General features: G+C 61.4%; 1 protein-coding gene across 2 annotated transcripts; it reads left to right on the forward strand.

Moving 5' to 3' along the window:
• The first annotated feature begins 601 nt into the window (after positions 1–601).
• On the forward strand, positions 602–17,778 carry MNT (MAX network transcriptional repressor). 2 transcript variants are annotated; one of them, XM_033185114.1, is made up of 6 exons: positions 602–1,048; positions 6,244–6,823; positions 7,394–7,435; positions 7,616–7,727; positions 13,776–13,968; positions 14,172–17,778. In XM_033185114.1, exons 1-6 carry the CDS (start codon positions 976–978, stop codon positions 14,936–14,938), a joined length of 1,767 nt encoding a protein of 588 aa, XP_033041005.1. In that variant the 5' UTR covers positions 602–975; the 3' UTR covers positions 14,939–17,778. The 2 variants fall into 2 exon arrangements, with proteins under 2 accessions (XP_033041005.1, XP_033041007.1); XM_033185116.1 differs by lacking the exon at positions 602–1,048 and adding an exon at positions 4,788–5,389.
• Positions 17,779–18,585: the final 807 nt, after the last annotated feature.

Consider the following 18,585-nt stretch of genomic DNA (forward strand, 5'->3'; position numbering starts at 1 on the left):
ATGCGAACGCACTGCGGGGGGAGGAACGGAGACAAAACGCGGAGCCGGATTCCCGCTCCGCTCCTTCCGCTGGTTCTCTGACAGTCTCCAGCCGCCGGCAGCTCCGCCCAGGGGCGGATCCCGGGGGAATTGCGACAGCCAGGCGATTGCGGGATTTAGGTCGCGAGTGGGTGGAGCGTGGAGACCCAGGGTCAGGCCAGTCTCTGCCATTCCCAAGGTTCCCTGGCCCGGAATATTCTGATTGGAGCTCTGTTAAATCTTGAATTGTTCATCCTTCCCTCCCTCCCGAAATCTGAAGCAGGACAGATTTCGTCGTGAACGACCCAAACGCGCCGCCCCAGCCCAACTTGTGGCTTGCAGCAGGGGCGGGGCCAGCTGGAAAGCGGAACCACGGCGCGCACACCCGGCTCTGACCTCTCCCTCCCTGCCCGGGCCACGTGTGCGCGCGCTGGCTCCAGTGGGCGGGGCCAGCAGCGCAGGACCCGCCCCTCCCTTCGTGAGACGCCGCGGCCCTGCGGGCGGGGGCTCCGGTCCGGGCTTTGGCTGTGGCCCCGGTGTAGTAGCGGGGGCGGCGGCCGGGGGCAGCGCGGCTCCTTCCCTTGTTGTGTGTGTCGGTGCCTCCTCGCCATCTTGTTGCAAAGCCCTTTCTTGTCGGCGGGACTCCCGGGGGCCGCGGGGCGGGAGGCATCGGAAGGGAGGTAGAGAGGGAGGGGAAGAAGAGAGGCAGTGCGGCCTTTTTTTTTTTTTTTTGCACCCATTTTTTTAAATTTGCAATTTTATATTTTGCAATATTTTGAGAGACATTGATTTTTCTCCCCGTGCTCCCCCGTTCTTCCCTGCGGAGTGCACTGCGCCGCCCAGCCCTGTCGCCCCCCGGAGGTGATCCCTCCCTCCTGCCTGCCCGCCAGCCTGACCTGTGCCCGGCTCGCGGGCCGCAGCCTCGGCCCCGGCGCGCCCCCGGCAGCTCTCGGCGCGATGAGCATAGAGACGCTACTGGAGGCGGCCCGCTTCCTGGAATGGCAAGCGCAGCAACAACAGAGAGCACGTGGTGAGCGGCCGGGCTGGGCCCCTGGGGCACCGGGGAAGGGGAAGCGAGTGACCCCGGTCCCCGAACCCACGCGAAACCGCGGACAGGGCCCCCTCCCGGGCGGCCCGCGGAGCCTGGCAGCGCACGGCTCCCCGCGAGAGCCGCCGCCCGGGGAGGGGTGATGTGGGCAGTGAAATTAATTAATGAAGTCATTAACATGCAGCGAGGGACCTGGCACCTGCGGGCGGCTGCCTGGCACTCCTGTGCCCCTTCCGTGGGGGGCTGCTTTTGCGTGGGCCAGCGGAGCCCTCGGTGGCACTGAGGATGTGTGAGCCGGGGGGTGGGGTGAGGAATGGTGTTGCGTGGGGGTGGCAGGCTCGCGTGTGCGTGCGTGTGTGCACGGGGGATGTGTGATGTGAGCCTCGGGAAAAGCAGATGAACGGACGTGTACACGGGCGTGTGTATAGCACACGAGTGGGCGTGTGTGTAACGGAGTGGGGGTGGGGACTACTCTACACCGAGCAGCTCTTCGGCTTCCCTGGCCCCGTGGGGAGGGTGCGGGGGGCGCTCCCGGCAGATCTACGCGCCGCTTGGGGCGGAGGCGGCCTTTGCAGAATGAAATGACATCGCGTGTCTTATGATCCTGGCCAGCCCCGCCTGACCCCGCCTCCCAGAGCTGGGCTGGGCCGCGCGTCCGGGGTTTGGGTGAAAGCCGGGCTACTTGGGCGTTTGCGAAATGGCTCGCGGGTCGCTGGGGGGCAGCCCCCGGGTCCCCCTCGCTGCGCCCCGCTTTAGCCAGTGTGGAATGTGGCGTGTCTGCGCGTTCCAAACCCGCTCTCGCCTGGAATGTTGCGTGTGCCTGCGTTCCGAGCCCGTTGGTTACACCGGGTGGTGACGTGGACGGGCTCCGCCCCCGACCACGTGCACCGGGGACACTCCTGCTGGGGACGGCGCGGCCCGGCCCCTCCTCACCGCCTCGCGCTCGGCCGGGGGCGGGGCTTGGGCGGGGCTGGCAAGGGACCTTGCGCTGGGTTGGGCCGGGACGCGGGTTCCGGCCTCTGGGCACCTCCCAGGGAGAGCCTTTGCCCTGCGAGGGAGGAGCCGAGCTCACCTGTCGGCTCTCGCCCCTAACCTCCCGTATTTGATCCCGAGAGCAAGGGAAACCCTCAGAATCGCAGGGCGACGAGACATTTAGAGCTCACATTTTTCCACTGATCCCCAAAACGTTCCAGCCATGCCCCCTGGCATCACCCGGGGCCACGCTGGAATGAGCCAGGTTGAGAAAGAAACTTCGGCGCTTCCTCTAAAGGGAAGAGACTAATGACTCCTATCTTCACGCGCCCTGTTGGTGGTCCCTGGCTTCAGGGTGCTGCAGAGGAGCTGGGGGGAAAGACCTCCCTTTTCCAGGGTACTGCCAGAGCCTCGGCTCTGGAACGGTGTGTGTGCAGGACCCGGGGACTCCTGTGCCCTCCCCGCCCCCCAGAATCCCGCGGCAGGGTTGGTTGTGGTAGAGAGAGTGCTGCGCCCTCCTTTCCTTTCTCTCTGCCTATTGTTGCTTCAATGATGAGTCATGCAGGAGGTAGTAGTGTGTTGTGTGCGCGCGCGCCGCCGTGTGCTGCCGCCGCGGCGGGCGGTGAGGGGGGGGAGCGGGGAGCGGCAGCGGGCAAGGGGCGGGGGAGCTGCGGGGCCGCCGGCCTAGTCGGGGCGACCGGCCTCTCAAGGTCAAGAGTCACTGGAGATATGTGAGACCCAGATGCCTGGGTTTTGCAGAAGTGATGGGCGGGGACGTCACCAACACTCCCCGCCTGTCGCCTTGGTGGTCCAGAGCAGGGTCTGGCAGTGGGGAGTGCCCGTGGTGACCAAGAATGTCCCACGTTTGGGCACTGGGGTCAGAGGAAGACCGTGCACAAGGTTCGGAGAGACTAAGTCACCTGCTGCCGGCACCAACACGTTGCAGTTCGAGTACCCACTGTTTAGGCCGAGTTCAGCGGCCTGGTCACCGCTTCTTGGTGTTGGTCAGAGGTCTTTGGAGACGAGTAGGTGCGGAAAGCCAGATCTACTCAAAAACTCATGTACAGGTGGCCAGAACCGGTCCCAGCAGTTTCACCTCCAGAATTTTCTTCTCCCTCTTGACGTTCTGTCCTCTGAGCTGGGGCAGGGCAAACTGGAGGGAAGGACATGGTAGATGAACCTGCTGACCAGAACACTTTCCCAGGACCTAGGGAAGGGTGAACCTGCTGACCAGAACACTTTCCCAGGACCTAGAACCAGCTCTGGACAGGGATCTTCTTGTCCATTCTCCCTTTCAACTGCAAGCATGGGTTTCTGACCTAGACCAGCCAGTTTGCTCACATGAGGACCCTGCAGACCTGTGTGCCTGTGAGAGAGAGAGGAAAGGGCAGAGCTGTCCTGATGCTCAGCTGGAGGGCCTGGCATGGTCATTCCCAGTGTTCATGGAGGTGGCTCAGATACAACTCTTCTGCCCTGTTTGGAGGGAGCTGGTTGGAGTGTCCAGAGGCTCCTGACCAACTCTCCAAGGCTTACCCTGGGCCTGCCTTAGACACCAAGCCCCTGTTTATCGAGCAGATGGGACAATTCCTGTGGCTGCTGGGGCCCACCAGTGTGGACTCCTCCACCCCAGCCCTGTGCCTGCAGAGTGCCTGGGCAACCGTCGCTTGGGAAGGTTGAAGGGAGCACACTGCCCATGCTCTTGAGTGTGGGCTGAAGCCTTGGCCCCTGGGTCACTGCAGAAGAGCTAAATTCTTTGGGGGCAGCTTCTGGGGGGAGCCCAGGGAGGCATGTGAGGGGGCGCACTGTCTGGTGGATGCACAGAACATTCTTTTAAAGAGCCTAAGCGCAGGGTGCTCCTGAGGGAGCACCAGCCACCACCAGTTTGGCGGTTCTCCAGTGCACAGGGAGAGGGTTGCCGCTGGGTGGGAAGGGGCAGGAAGCTCTGGGGGGCTGGATCTGGCCCCGGGCAGCTCCTCTTCCTCACCACCCGTGGAACTTTCTCATGCTGCTCCAGGTGTAACTGGGTCCTTCCTGGCACCTGTGAGGTGTACCTGCCTGGTTCTGGGTGAGAGAGGGCAGGTGAGAAGGAGGTTGCTACCTCCCAGGTGAGCTTTGGGTTGCTTTAAAATATGGGGAATGGGGGTTGGCTTGCACTCTAGGGTCCCACCTGTCCTTGTGACTCAGGGAGGGCCCTGATCGTCCCTCTGCCTATAGAGAGTGGAGCACAGGTCTCAAGGCCAGTGAAAAGTTAGGTCTGTCAGCCAAAGGAATGGAGGTGGGGGCTGTGTTAAGCCCTAGGATCCAGAGTCTTCTCCTGGGGTAGGGGAAGGGGCTGGAGACAACTGAGGCTGCGCCCAACTGAGAAGGGCCCTGTCACTGGAACTCAGCAGGCTGTTTGGCCAGTGCGGTCTGTGGGAAGCGGGAGCGCAGGGCTGGTTTTCTCCCGGGCGGTAATTTACCTAAGGTAACCTCCAGTGCCCCGCACTGGAGCAGGCCTGCACCGGCCTGGCATCGCCCCTTCCCGAAGGGCTAGGGAGATCTGGAAGAAGCCCGCTGGCTGGCCCAGCCCCTGAACTCTGGCTGCTGGGAAACCACTGAGGCCTCCCCTCCCAGGACGCTTCCCCCTCCGCTTCCTCCTTGGCCTCTTCCCTCTTCGGGAGGGCGGGGCTGGGAGCAGGCCTGGCTCACACTCCAGTTGTTGATTGGCCAAAGGGCCTGAGACCTCAAGTTTTCTGAGGCCTCTAAGCCAGTAAGAGTGTGGGAGGCGGGTGCTCCCCTCCTCAGGGGCCTTGGCCGACTCCAGTCCCCCGCGCCACCCCTTGCCCAGGTGTTTGGGGCGTGTCCACCAGCCCGAGCTGTCTGCCGCGTTGTCAGCGGAGCGCGGCATCCGGGGCCAGAGGAGAGGGCTGCTTGTCCCGGCGGCTCCCTGGCCTGGGGGCTGCAGACTCCAAGGGCCTGGGCCATTCCCGTAGCCAGGGAACCAGAATGGTGGGGCCTGGGAGAGGACGGGGCAGGCTGGAGATGGAGGTGCCTCCCCTTCCCCTGTGCGCAGCCAGCTCCTGAGTGGGCCTTGCCTTCCTGCTGGGCTTTCAGCAGAGATGCTGAGCGGATGGTGGGGTGCACTGCCCTGCTCAGCCCCTACTGAAGAGCCCAGTCTCTTCTTTTTTGGGAGAAATGGTCGCTGCTGTGCCTCCTCCTCCTCAGCTGCCCTCTCTCACCCAGAACCAGGCAGGTGCCTGGCTGGACTGCTTGGGTATTTGTGGTGTCTCAGGCTGAGCAGGTGTCACTGAGGATGTCAGAGGATGCGTTGGGCCTGGAGGACAGGACATGCTGGCGCTGCTGCTGCTGATGGTGGGAATGTTGGGGATTTCGGAGAAATGAGTTACAGCACGACAAGGGTCAGAGAGGGACTAAGTATGTCTGTTGAATGGTCCCTGAGGAAAACAGGCATTGGGACCTAGCCTCGGAGTCAGGAGTGCTGGGCTGTTTCCACATGTGTGAAATGAGGGTGGTGTCCCTGTCCTGCCTGTGATGTGATGTGGGGCTCTTGTGACGATCCAGGCACTGTGAATGTGTGCGAGGCACTTCCTTGTGAGCACGGCAAGTGTCCTCCAGGGGTCTGGAGGCTTGCTGTGGGACCTGCAGCAAATCACTTTGCTCTCTGAGCTTCACTGCCTTCATCTGTGCCATGCAGACACTGCCTGCCTTCTAGAAGGTGCTTGGTAAACATTGTTAAACGCCTTCCACGGAAGCTGGGATCTGTCAGCACACCCCCTTCTCTGGTGCGAAGTCTTGGGTGGCTGGGCCTCTGCCCACCTCTCCCACCTCAGCCCTGTGGCTCCTGACCCTCGCTGCCCTCACCCGCCCTCCTCATCACCCTGCAGGCTGGCAGGTGGCCTGCAGCACCCTCTGACAGCTCTCCTCCGCCCTTCCCTTCCACGGCCACCTGGCTTGCCTGCAGCCTGGACTGTCAGCCCCTGTGACTGTCCTCCCTGCTGGCAGGGACCAGGTCTGCTCCGTGTGTTCACTGCTGCGCCCCCTGCGCTTTCCCCTGTGCCTGGCTGGACTGGTAGGCTATTTGTGGAGTCTCTTGCTGAGCAGGGGTATCACTGAGTACTGACTGGGCTAGGGTCGGAGGACTCGTTAGGACTGGAGTGCTGGGGCCCTGCTGAGACCCCCTCCCCCCTTGTGTTCTCTCTGCGTAGAGGAGCAGGAGCGGCTTCGCTTGGAGCGGGAGCGGGAGCAGGAGCAGAAGAAGGCCAATAGCCTGGCCAGGCTGGCACATGCCCTACCTGTGGAGGAACCCCGCATTGAGGCACCACCCCTGCCTCTGTCTCCGCCGGCTCCCCCGCCCGCACCCCCACCACCACTTGCCACCCCTGCCCCACTGACTGTCATTCCTATTCCTGTGGTGACCAACTCCCCTCAGCCACTACCCCCACCCCCACCCTTGCCCCCGGCAGCCCAGCCTCTGCCCCTGGCGCCTCGTCAACCAGCCCTGGTTAGCACCCCTGGACTCAGCATTAAGGAGCCTGCCCCCCTGCCCAGCAGGCCGCAGGTGCCCACCCCTGCTCCCCTACTGCCGGACTCGAAGACCACCATTCCACCCACTGGCAGCCCCAAGCCTTTGCAGCCCCTCCCCACGCCTATCCTGACCATAGCACCACACCCTGGAGTCCAGCCTCAGCTGGCCCCCCAGCAGCCGCCCCCACCCACCCTGGGGACCCTGAAGTTGGCACCAGCTGAAGAAGTCAAATCCAGTGAACAGAAGAAGAGGCCAGGGGGGTGAGTGGGGTGTGGCAGGGTCGGGCTGCTGGGATGAATAGGAGAGCTGCCCATCCCCTGGGCTGTGTGCAGGACAAGGTACCCTCCCCGGCTGGGGCTTCAGATGTGTGTCCTGTCTCCCCAGCCTAGAAGTGCCCCCTTCATTTGAACACCTCCTCACTGTGCCCATCTCTATCGTGGGAAGAAGGAATGTCCCATTACCCCCTGTTCCCAGGCTTCTGTGTTTTCTAACGCCCTCCAAGGCTGAGGCTTATGGCATTCCCAGGCCTCTGGACAGAGTATGGGCCTCTTGGGTGAGGGCGGGGGTCAACTGGCTGCTTCTGAGTCCCAGGAGCCCTCCTGTCTCCCTCCTGGTGGGACGGAGGGTGACAGGAGTTGTGATTATGAGTACAGATGTGCCCTCCAGGGAGTGGGCGCAGCATGGCAGAGGGCAAACATCTCCCATGCTGCTTTGAGACAATGCTGGGGACAAACAGCCTGTGGCAATTTTGGGGGGTGGCGGCGCGGGTCATCAGGAAGGCTGTCTCACCGAGTCCTCCTCCCTGAGCCTCCTATCTGTCTGGGTTTCAGGATCGGAACCAGAGAAGTCCACAACAAATTGGAGAAGAACAGGTGTGTGTGTGTGTGTGTGTGTGTGTGTGTGTGTGTGTGTGTGTGTGTGCGCGCGCGCGCGCGCGCGCGTGTGTGGCCCGGGCCCCGCCGGCCCTCGGCCCCAGCTCCCCCGGGCCCTGCCTCCCCCCCATCCCAGCCCTGCCCCAGGCACCGCTGACGGGCGCTCGCCCCTCTCTCCAGGAGGGCCCATCTGAAGGAGTGCTTTGAGACCCTGAAGCGGAACATCCCCAACGTGGATGACAAGAAGACGTCCAATCTGAGCGTGCTGCGGACGGCGCTGCGGTACATCCAGGTATGGGGCCCGGAGGCCGGCGCCGCGCAGCTTCCTCGGCCCTCCCTCCGCCGCCCCTCCCCCGGCCGCTCCCCGCCCCGCCCTCCCGCCCCGGCGGCTCCCCCGCGCCTCCCTCCCGCCTCCACGCGGGCGCTGAGCACATGGCCCGGCTGACGTCAGCGGGGCTCCCTGCCCGCGAGGGCGCGCGTGCGCAGAGGAGGGAGCGGTTCCCCTCCCCCGCCGCTCCCGAGCCCCCGCAGCCTTGGTATCCCGGGGGCCGTGAGGCGCGCACCGTGACGCTTGGTGCGAGTCCCGGTGGCGGCTCCCGTTCGCGCGTGTCGGTGAAGCCGCCGGAGGGAAGGGCATGGGGCGGCCCGGCGCCTCCTCCCCGGCCGCAGAGCCTGGGCGGGAGCCCAGATTCCGCCCGAATGTCTGTCGCTATTTGCGGGGAGGATTGGGCGTGGTCCCCGTCCACGCTGCGGCGCGGGCCGAGCCCCATGTGCGCCGGAGGAGAAAGGTCCTTCGGAGCGCGCGTGGAGGCTCCACGGCCCGAGTGTAGGGTTACGCCTGGGGCGGGGAAAACTGCGATCTGACTGGGCGGCAAAGAGCCCCGGGGCAGCCAAGCCTGAAACACGTCACGCTTTCCTTCCTCCTGGGCTAAGAACGGGGGAGGGGGGGTCCCTTTTTTTGGGGCCCTCCCGGCTGCGCGTCTCCTCCCTTTGGGCGTCGCTCCCTCTGCAGCGCTGGGGCCGGGGGCGCCGCCACGTCAGGCAGTTGCCATGGCGGCCTGAGCTTCGGTTTCCCTGGAAACCGGCGGGGCTTCCGCGCGTCGGGCCGCAGGCTGTGGGGGATGGGCTGGCGGCCGCAGAGACGGGGAGCCGTTGGGGATGGAGGGACGTGGGGCTCCCAGCCCGCGTGGGGCGGGGGCCGGCGAGTCGGGACTCTCCCTGTCCACCCGCTGAGGAAGCTCCGGGGGCCGCGCGGGGTCGCGGGCCCCGTGGGAGGGGTGGCGAGGAGGGTCCAGCGCGCGAGAAGCTAGCCGCGGGGCGCCGCCCCTCCCCCGGCCTCGACCGCGGGGTCACGGCCCTGAGGTAACCGGAGCCTGACTTGCTGAGGGAGGGGCGGAGGCGCTGCTTGCTTCGCGACTGCTCCAGGCGGGCGGCTCCCTCACCGCCTCCCGCGAACGCGCCCTTCCGCCCGCCCTCCTGGCCAAGGGGCGGAGCTGGCGCGCCTCCAGGCCGCTTCCGGGCAGCCGGGAGGGGCGGGGCCGGGTTCGCGGATTGGCTGTAGCGGGCGGGGGCGGTGCTCCCGAGTTGCGGAGGGCGGTGCGGCTGGCGAGGGTGACGCAGGGAAGCCGCGGCCGCGTGGGTGCGCGCGTGCTTCGGGGTGGGGCCTCGGGGCGCTGAGCGGGACAGGGGCCCGGAGGCCGCGACAGGCCGGTGGTTTATTTCTGGAATGGTTTTGCAGAACGTGCGCTTGGTTGTAGTTTAGTCGCAGGGCTGGCTGAGGGTGTTCATGTAGACACTTCTTGGCAATCCCGACATTCATGTAGCTATGACTTTTGAGAAATAGGAAGGACGGCATGGCGAGTTCCTCTTTGCAGATACTACTTGCAGAGAGCTCCTTGCGTAACGTGTGGGTTTGGAAATGAATCGGAAGGAGACTCAGCGGCAGCCGCAGAAGGAAGCTCTTGAGTTGCTGGGCCCGTTGAAGTAGGAGCCCGGGGTGGGCCCCAGGCTGTCCAGAAGGGACACCCATTCTGGTGCTGGTCACAGAAGCGGGAAACTCAAAGGCCTGTCTACAAAGCATTTATTCAGTTATTCATTGAGGTGCTTTTAGCGAAGTGTCTGCTTCTGGACAAAGGGTGGCGAGCAGGTAAAAAAGCCTGGGTCTGCGCTCTCCCAGGCTGGGTCTTGTGGCAGATGATGAACAAGTCACTCTACAGAAGACAGCCGTATGGGCATCATAGGAACCGAGCGGCCGGAACTGGGGAGGGAGGATAGTTGTTCCCGAGGAAAGGACATTGAGACCTGCAGGATAAGTCTGGGTGGGACAGAGCAAAGTGGCGGCCAGGAGCCCAGGTGCAGCCCAGCAGGAGGGAACAGGATGCTTTTTGGAAATAAGCCAGGCACGGTGGCTCGCCCCTGAGTCCCAGCTACGCTCCTTGGGAGGCCCAGGCAGTAAGAGCGCTTGAGCCTAGGGAGTTCAAAGGACAGCCTGGGCCACAGAGTGTGAGACCTCCGTCTCCAAGAACAAACACGAACGTGGTCAGGACGGTTGTCACTCAGAGATGGGCAGAGTCAAGAGCTGGTCCTGGAGAGACCAGTGGGGCTGTGAAGACTGGGGGCTTTGTATGCTGAGAGCAGGAAGCTGTGGGAAGAAGGCAGTGGTCCCCAGCCAGAATCCAGAGTGGCTTAGAGGTGGTCAAAGATTTGAAGACAGCCACAGAAAAGTGGACAGAGACAAGAAAAATAGGTACCAAAGTGTGCATCCAGGTAGTCACAGAAAGGAAATGGGTTTAGAATGAAGCAATGTGGGTTAAAGTTAGACCCTGGGGAAATCTTGCAGGGGCCTCTAGGCCTGTGAAGAACTGGACTAGGTGAGAAGAGGAAGCTTTTGATCCATGTCACTCCCTGGCCTAGAACTATATCCTGCCCACAGGTGGGTTGAGTTCAGGACTGCTGCTTCCAGCCCCCAGCAGCCAGGTTCAAGTGAGAGCTGACTCACCTAGGGCCCCTTGATACAGCCTCAGAGCCAGGTGAAAAGCTACACGCAGGCTGGGCAGGATGGCTCACGCCTATAATCCCAGCACTTTGGGAGGCCGAGGCGGGGCAGATCACCTGAGGTCAGGAGTTCGAGACCATCCTGGCCAACATGGCAAAACCCTGTCTCTACTAAAAATACAAAAATTAGTCCTGCCTGGTGGCACATGCCTGTAATCCCAGCTACTAGGTAGGCTGAGGCAGGAGAATCGCAGAACCCGGGAGGCGGAGGTTGCAATGAGCCAAGATCACACCACTGCACTCCAGCCTGTGTGACAGAGCGGCACTCTGTCTCCAAAAAAAGAAAAGCCACACAGGTGTGTGTGTGTAGGGGCAAGGGAGTTTCCTACTGTCTTCCTAGCAGAAAATGGAGAGAAACTGTTAAGGCCAGAATGACAGAGCGGGCTGTGTGTGGCCTGGGACTGGCAACAGAAGTGTCGAGCTGCCAGGTTTCAGGCCACTACAGAGCAGGGCTTTACCTGGGTTATGTGTTGCAGGCCCTAATGGTTAGAGACACCTGTCACTGGTGAGGGCAGAAATCTGTGCAGGGGGTGTGGGAAGCTGGCCTCACTGGTGGGTGGAGTCAGAGACTTTGCCAGGCGTGGTCAGGAAAAGCTGCTACAGAACAGTGAAAGTGCTCCTAGCGCAGCGATTCCCAGCCTTTTTGGCAACAGGGAGTCGTTTCCTGGAAGACCCATTTTTCCATGGAGAGGGAGGGCGGGGCTGCTTTCGGGATGGAAGTGTTCTACCTCCCATCAGGCATTAGTCAGACTCTCCTAAGGAGCACACGAAACCTAGACTCCTGGGGTGCACAGTTCACAGGAGGACTCCTGCCTCTGAGAATCGCATGTCCCACTGATGTGACAGGAGGCTGCGCTCAGGTGGTCCTGTGCCATCGCCGCTCACCTCCTGCGTGCAGCCCTGTTCCTGACAGGCCACGGACCAGTACCTGGGGTTTGGGGACCCCCGCCCTAGTGGATGAAAGCAGGGAAACCTGGGTCTAATGGGTTACTGTCATTCTCCCTGTGATTCAGGGAAGAGACAGGACAGAGGTGGAAAGGAACATGGTCACCAGGAGTCGGGACAGCACCCTTCCAGATCCTTCCCCTGGGGTCGAGTAAGCACCCTGTGCGTAGCTCTTCCTGGCCGCCCGTGGGCTCTGGGATCTAAACAGACTATGCAGCCATCCTCACCTTCATTCACAGCTCGGACAGGGACAGTGTGTGTTGAGACAGAAAAACAAAACATATGTATGTGAGAGACATTGTATGAGCCAGTTCCTGATGAAGTCCTATCTGACAGCCTCGTATTTACTGCCCAGGCAGATGGGGTCTTCTCATTTCACCCCCGCTTTTTTTTCCTGAGACACAAAATTTAATAGAAATTTTGTTTGCAGTTCTTAACGTTCTTAGTGTGAGCCGATCTGGGACCCACTGCCCACCAGAAGTGGCCCAGTCCTGGTGCAGGGAGAAAGGGAGGGGTGGAGTGGGAAGAACCCTATTTTTCCTCAGGGCTAGGGGGCTGGAGATGCCACCCCCTTCTCCTGCCTCTGGGCTCCAGGAAGGAGAGCAGATGGACTCTTAGGCCTATGGCTCCTCCTACACACCACTGCCCCCCAGGTTGGAGGAGAGTAAGAGATATAGGGAGGGAAGGGGACAGAGGCAAGAAAAGATGTTGATCAAGAAAGACGAGAACCAGGGGTGAGGGGTGACGGGGAATCAAAGATAAAACACCAGTAGGTTGGGTGCGGTGGCTCACGCCTGTAATCCCAACACTTTGGGAGGCCAAGGCGGGCAGATCACCTGAGGTCGGGAATTCAAGACCAGCCTGACCAACATGGAGAAACCCTGTCTGTATTACAAATATAAAATTAGCCGGATGTAGTGGCGCATGCCTGTAATCCCAGCTACTCGGGAGGCTGAGGCCGGAGAATCTCTTGAACCTGGGAGGCAGAGGTTGCGGTGAGCCGAGATCATGCCACTGCACTCCAGCCTGGGCAACAAGAGCGAAACTGTTTGAAAAAAACAAACAGTTAAAAAAAAAAAAAAAAATTGAGGGAGAGTGGGGGAGGGGAATAAAACAAAAATCTACCCCAAATGCAAACCAGCCTGGAAAAAAATGGTGCGGTGCCCGGAAGGTCTTGGAGGCAGGAGGATGTGAAATACAGAAGGACAGTGGGGGAGGTAGGGGCTCAGATGTGGTCTTGGAGCACGGGCAGATAAGATCTAGGGGGTAAGGAGAGGAGGATCCATGTGTGATGAGGGCAGACGGGGTTCAGGGAGGAAAACCAAGCCAGCTGGTGAGTTGTGTATGTGAAGAGCCCGCGGGCCCTGCACCTGGACATGACCAGTAAGCCTGGGAAGCTAGGAGCTCAAGAGCAGGCCAAGAAAGGGACTCGGAAGGCAGCAAGGACACACGTGTTGGCATTGCTGGTGGACACAGCGGTTATGACGTGCCTGGGCAGAAAGCTGCCAGCAGGGAGGTCTGTGAGACTTAAAAGAGTAGGATTTAAAAGAGTGTCAGGTCGGAGCACAGGAAAGGCTTTGAGTGTGGAGGGGAGCTGGGTCATGGGACGCAAGAGCCATTTCTCATGGATCTGTTTAGCCCAAGTACAGGTGTAGACGGGGGCACATTCCTAGGCTTGGGGGTGGTTCAGCCCGGGGAGTCTGGAGGGCAGTGGGCAGGCTGATGGGGGGCAGCATGTAAGTGGAGCCTTGTTGAGAAGCATCGCGCACAGTGGAGAGTCGTCCAGGAGGTCAGGGAGCAGGTGCGGACCAGCAGCCAGGAAGGAGGCGATCCCTGGAGATGAGACGGGGCGAGGTCGTGTCACTGCCTATTGGGTCATCCTCCAAGGATGTTGAAGTTACCAGGGAGACAAGTGAACCAGGAGGTCGAAGCGGAGGATCCTGGGGTTCTGTAGAGGGTTGCTCATGGCATCGGTGACCTAGCAGAAGTGTGGAAAGTGGATAGGCTTCTGGGGGAGGGAGGGGGCCAGAGGCAGAGAAGCCCTGAGGATGAGTTGTGGAGGACATGGAAGGACCCGCACGCCTGGTTGAGCTTGCTCCAGTGGGGCCTGTCCCAAGAGCCCACACTCCCTGGGAGGAGTGGAGCGAGCCCACACATGCTGGGCCCCCCTGGGCAGGGGCATGGACCAGGACAGGTGCGGTCTCCAGCAGCCCCCGTCAGGCTGGGTCCCCTGGTTGCCACAGACTTGCCTCTGGGCCAGCTGATAGGAGAGGTTTGTGGGGACTTTGGGCCCCAAGGCTGCTGCTTAGGGTGTTCTGCTGTCCTGTACTCTGTACCCCAGTCCCTGAAGAGGAAGGAGAAGGAATACGAGCATGAGATGGAGCGGCTGGCGCGGGAGAAGATTGCCACGCAACAGCGGCTGGCAGAGCTCAAGCACGAGCTGAGCCAGTGGATGGACGTGCTGGAGATTGACCGCGTGCTGCGGCAGACGGGCCAGCCCGAGGATGACCAGGCCTCCACCTCCACCGCCTCTGGTGAGCCCCAGCCCCCGCGCTGGCCCCACAGCCCTCAGATGTTACACGTCAAATTCCGGCCTCCCTGGCCAGGCTCTTGCCTACTAGAAAAGATGGCCCCAGTCCCAGCCCCCTCACATTCCCACGCCCCCACGAGCATCTACGCCTCCAGCCGCTTGCTTTCCCCGCCCTTCTGACCTGCTCCTGCCCCGTGTTCCCCACAGAGGGTGAGGACAACATAGACGAGGATATGGAGGAGGACCGGGCGGGCCTGGGCCCACCTAAGCTGAGCCATCGTCCCCAGCCGGAGCTGCTGAAGTCCACGCTGCCACCCCCCAGCACCACCCCTGCACCTCTGCCTCCACACCCGCACCCTCACCCTCACTCCGTGGCCCTGTCTCCTGCCCACCTACCCGTGCAGCAGCAGCAGCCACAGCAGAAGACCCCTCTGCCAGCCCCTCCTCCCCCACCGGCTGCCCCTGCCCAGACACTGGTGCCAGCTCCGGCCCATCTGGTGGCAACGGCTGGGGGCGGCTCCACGGTCATCGCCCACACAGCCACCACTCACGCTTCAGTCATCCAGACTGTGAACCACGTTCTGCAGGGGCCAGGCGGCAAGCACATCGCCCACATCGCCCCCTCGGCCCCCAGCCCTGCTGTGCAGCTGGCGCCTGCCACACCCCCCATTGGGCACATCACAGTGCACCCTGCCACCCTCAACCATGTGGCCCACTTGGGCTCCCAGCTGCCCTTGTACCCGCAGCCCGTGGCAGTGAGCCAGCCCGTGGCAGTGAGCCACATCGCCCACACCCTCTCGCACCAGCAAGTGAACGGCACAGCCGGCCTGGGGCCCCCGGCTACTGTCATGGCAAAGCCGGCCGTGGGGGCTCAGGTGGTGCACCACCCCCAGCTGGTGGGCCAGACTGTGCTCAACCCTGTGACCATGGTCACCATGCCCTCCTTCCCAGTCAGCACGCTCAAGCTGGCTTGAGGACGAGGCCACTCAGAGGCCCCCAGTGGGACAGGGAGGGGGACCTGTCCCCCACTCTCTCACCCACCAGCTCCACACATTCCAGCCAGGCCCAGGCCCGCCCCCCCCACCCACCCCCAGGCCTCCTAGGGGAAGGGGGTGCAAAGACTCTGAGCCAAGGGAGGGAAGGGCCACCCAGGGAGTTGGGCACAGGGCAGGGGGCCACCCTGCTGCACTAGGACTTGGTAAGATGACTGAGAAAATGCGAGACTCTGGTGGAACGTGCCACCTGTCCGGCCCAGTGCCAGCCCCAGCGCCGCTCCTGCTTCCCTCCCTGTCCTTGGAAATCAGTGTGATGTGGATATCACGCTCCCTGACTTCTCCCCTGCCCTGCCCCACCTTCCTGTGCTGCTGCTGCTATTGCTGTCTGGTGAGGTGGCCCAGGCCCCCGGCTTTCCTCCGGAGCTTCAGTGTTTTCTTCCCAGGTCTTTGCAGGGGAAATGGGGGAAGCAGAACCGAAGCCACTTGGCCCAGAAAGCTGCGGACTGGGGTGATGAGGGGCCCTGCTCTGAGCACAGGTGACAGATCATAGGAAGTGGCTGGTCTGGAGTCCCACCCGGACAGGTGGGGCCCCAGCCTGGGGTTCTCTGACCCTTTTGCAGTCACTGTGATTCGTTACCGTAGAAACTACTTAAAATGATTCTCTACCAACAATAAACCAAACCCAGCCACTGCCAAGTTTTCTGTGTCCTCAACCCAAGCCCTGCCACTGGGCTCTGGACCTCAGGAGGGCAGGCTGAGGTGGGGAAGGAAGGGCTTGGCTGTCCTGCCCCCTCCCCTGTCTCCTGCAGCCTGGGTCTGGATGGGACGAGAGCCACTGGGCATCTGTCCCCAGTCCCTAGCTCTGGGCTTGGCTCTTGGCTTCCAGAAGGCAGCAAAGAGGGGCGCTGTCCTGTGTTCAGCCCCTGATCTCTGATCTCTGCTGAGTGCTGGGCACTCCTCCGAGGGACAGCTGGGCCTGGCGGCCTGTGGGCTTTGGGCGCCTCCTACAGTCTGGGAGACATGGACCAGCAGCTGGTCTTGTTTCCAGGAGCGTAGAAGCCACATCGTGGAGGCATCAGAAAGGTAAAAACGCAGCGGCTTAGCTAAGCCCTAAGCCTGTCCCCAGACCAACCCTGGGGGCCTGTACAGAACAGGGCCGGAGCTAGGGCTGCTGCTTCTGCTTCAGCCCTGTGTCCTCCCATCCCCTCCACACCCGGCTTCTCCAGGGGGCACTTTTGAGTGGGCCCTCCCCGGGGAGCTGCTGGGCAGCACCACCTTTCTCTGAGAAAAGGTCCCGTGTTGGCTCAAGGACACGGCTGAGCGTGGAACCGGCAGGAGTCAGGGGCTCCGTGTTAGGGCGTGGCTTCCTCTGCCTCTGCCTCTGCCTGGGCAGCCCGCTTTGGCCTGTCCTTGTGTGTGGATATTTACGACAAGTGGCCCTGTGTCAGGCATGCTCCGCTCCCCACCTGGACACACCAGTGGCCTTTCAGTGTAGCGGGAGGAAGCCGGTGTCCCTGGGTGTGAAGTTCACACTGATGGGCTGGGGCAGGGGCCTGGGCAGGCGAGGGGGCCAGGAGGGAGGGGACAGAGTTGAGGATTTCCTGGAGTGCCCTGCAGGCACAGAGGAGGTCAGCAAAGGTCTTGAATAGATTTTCTTTTGAAATAAAGAATCCTTAGATGCCTAAGAATTCCCTTCCCATTCCCTCCTGGTCCTGGACATCTCCCAGGGGACTGTTTCCTCATTTCTCTCTCCTGGTGTGGGTAAAGGGACAGTTACAAACCAGGTCGCCACCCTCAGAGGCTGAGCCCTGTACCCACCCCAGCACAGCCACCTCCGCCAGACCCCCTGGCTCTGGGAGAGCCAGCTTTGCTATTCCCATTGTGACAGCGATGGCAGGCCTGACCCACCGGACGGTCAGTGTGTGGAGCTCGCCCCTCCCTCGGCCTGCCCACCTCTCCCTGCATCCTGAGGCCAGTGGCCCCTGGGCCTGCACAGATACCTCATCGTCCACCCGCTGCCCCTCCCCGTCCCTGTCCCCCAGCAGTGGGGGCCTGCAAATCTAGTGCCGAATGACTATGTCCAGATTAGTGACGATGGGTGTTGCTGTTGTTCTTGTTGTCGTTTGTGAACGCTGTGATGCTGTGTGCCCACGTGGGCAGCCACCACCCAGCCCTTCCTTGGGCGTCTCCCCCTGAGAGCTGTCAGGACCACATCTGTCCTCACCCTGGGGGACCGCCTGCCACTCCCTCCCTAGCCCTTCCAGCCTGGGACACACACACACACACACGCGCACACACACACACATCTTACCTCTCATGCGTGTTTTACCTTTCGATGTTCAGAGTGGCTCACTGGCTGGGAGTCCTTACCTCGGGGAGAGGGGGAGGTTGGTCCCTTGGGGGGGCCAAAGGCAGGGAATGCCTGGAGGGTAACTTGGGGGTCACCGTGACCCCTTCTCTCTCCAGAAACAGCTGCTTCTCCCCCCATCCCAGGGTCCCACCCCCAACCCCCAAAGAGGTGGCCCTTGTTTACAGTGAGGACTCGGCCACTCTGTCTCTGTTTCCTGAAATATAAACTGTAGCGACCCCAGACTGTAGAGATTTTTATGTGTTTGGATACATCTGCTGTGTGGGAAAAAAAAAAAAAAAAAACTACAAAAACCCTAATTTTGTACATACTGTATTTTTACTATTGAACTGTATTCTAGTGGCTGTTCATGCTCCAAGACTTTAGTTACCGAGACATGAATACTATCCATGTAATAAGCACTTGCCTGGAATAAAATATAAAACTGAAATAAACCTGCACTGAAACCTGAGATGGAGCTGCCAGCCTGCAGCATCTGGGTCATTTTATTGCAAAAGGAGGCAGAGGCCTGTAGGGAAGCGTGCGGCAGGAGCAGCGAGATCACCTGGCTCAACCCTGTCTGCCCAGCAGAGTCCTCAAGCAGCTCTGACCGGGCGCCTCCGCCGCTCTGAAAATGCCAGTTCTGGTCGGTCTGAAACTTCTGCAGTTTCGTATTTCCTCAGACCATTTTACAAGTATTATCTTGTTTCATCTTTCAACAGCCAAGTGAAGTAAATAAGCAAGACTTAGCCCCATTTTGGCAGATAAGGAAACAGGATTGAGGTGGCCCAGTGACTTGTTGAGGCCACACGGCTAGCTGGAGACTTCGCTGGAGCTGCAGTCAGACCTCTCCACTGGGTACAGAGTTCTCACCCAGCATCTGCCACCCTTTGTGGCACCCGGGGCCAGTCCTAGACTCGGATCCGATAAAAAAGGTACAGGGGAGTTGCCCCAGGATCTGGGCACGGAGGGTGAGAGCTTCCTGAGAAGCTGCTGCTTGGGGTATGGTTGACAGGTCAGTCGGAGAGTCCATAAAGCTGTCCTCTAAGGGAAAGGAACAAGGGGAAGAGGCTGGAGATCAGGGGCCAAAGAGCCATGTTCTCAGCCGGGCTGGGAGCCCCTTGTCCCTGCGGCTGTCCTCTCTCCCTGGGCAGGCTGACTTGGGAGGTGGTGGTGTGGGAAGTGAGGTCAGGGAGCCACTGGCTGGCCCTTGCTGGAGACCAGGCTGGCTGAGCGGACCCAGTTTCTCATTTCCACCCTGACAGTACCTGTCTGACTC

The sequence above is a fragment of the Trachypithecus francoisi genome, unplaced genomic scaffold, assembly GCF_009764315.1.
Source record: "Trachypithecus francoisi isolate TF-2019V2 unplaced genomic scaffold, Tfra_2.0 Lachesis_group20, whole genome shotgun sequence".
Lineage (NCBI taxonomy): Eukaryota > Metazoa > Chordata > Mammalia > Primates > Cercopithecidae > Trachypithecus > Trachypithecus francoisi.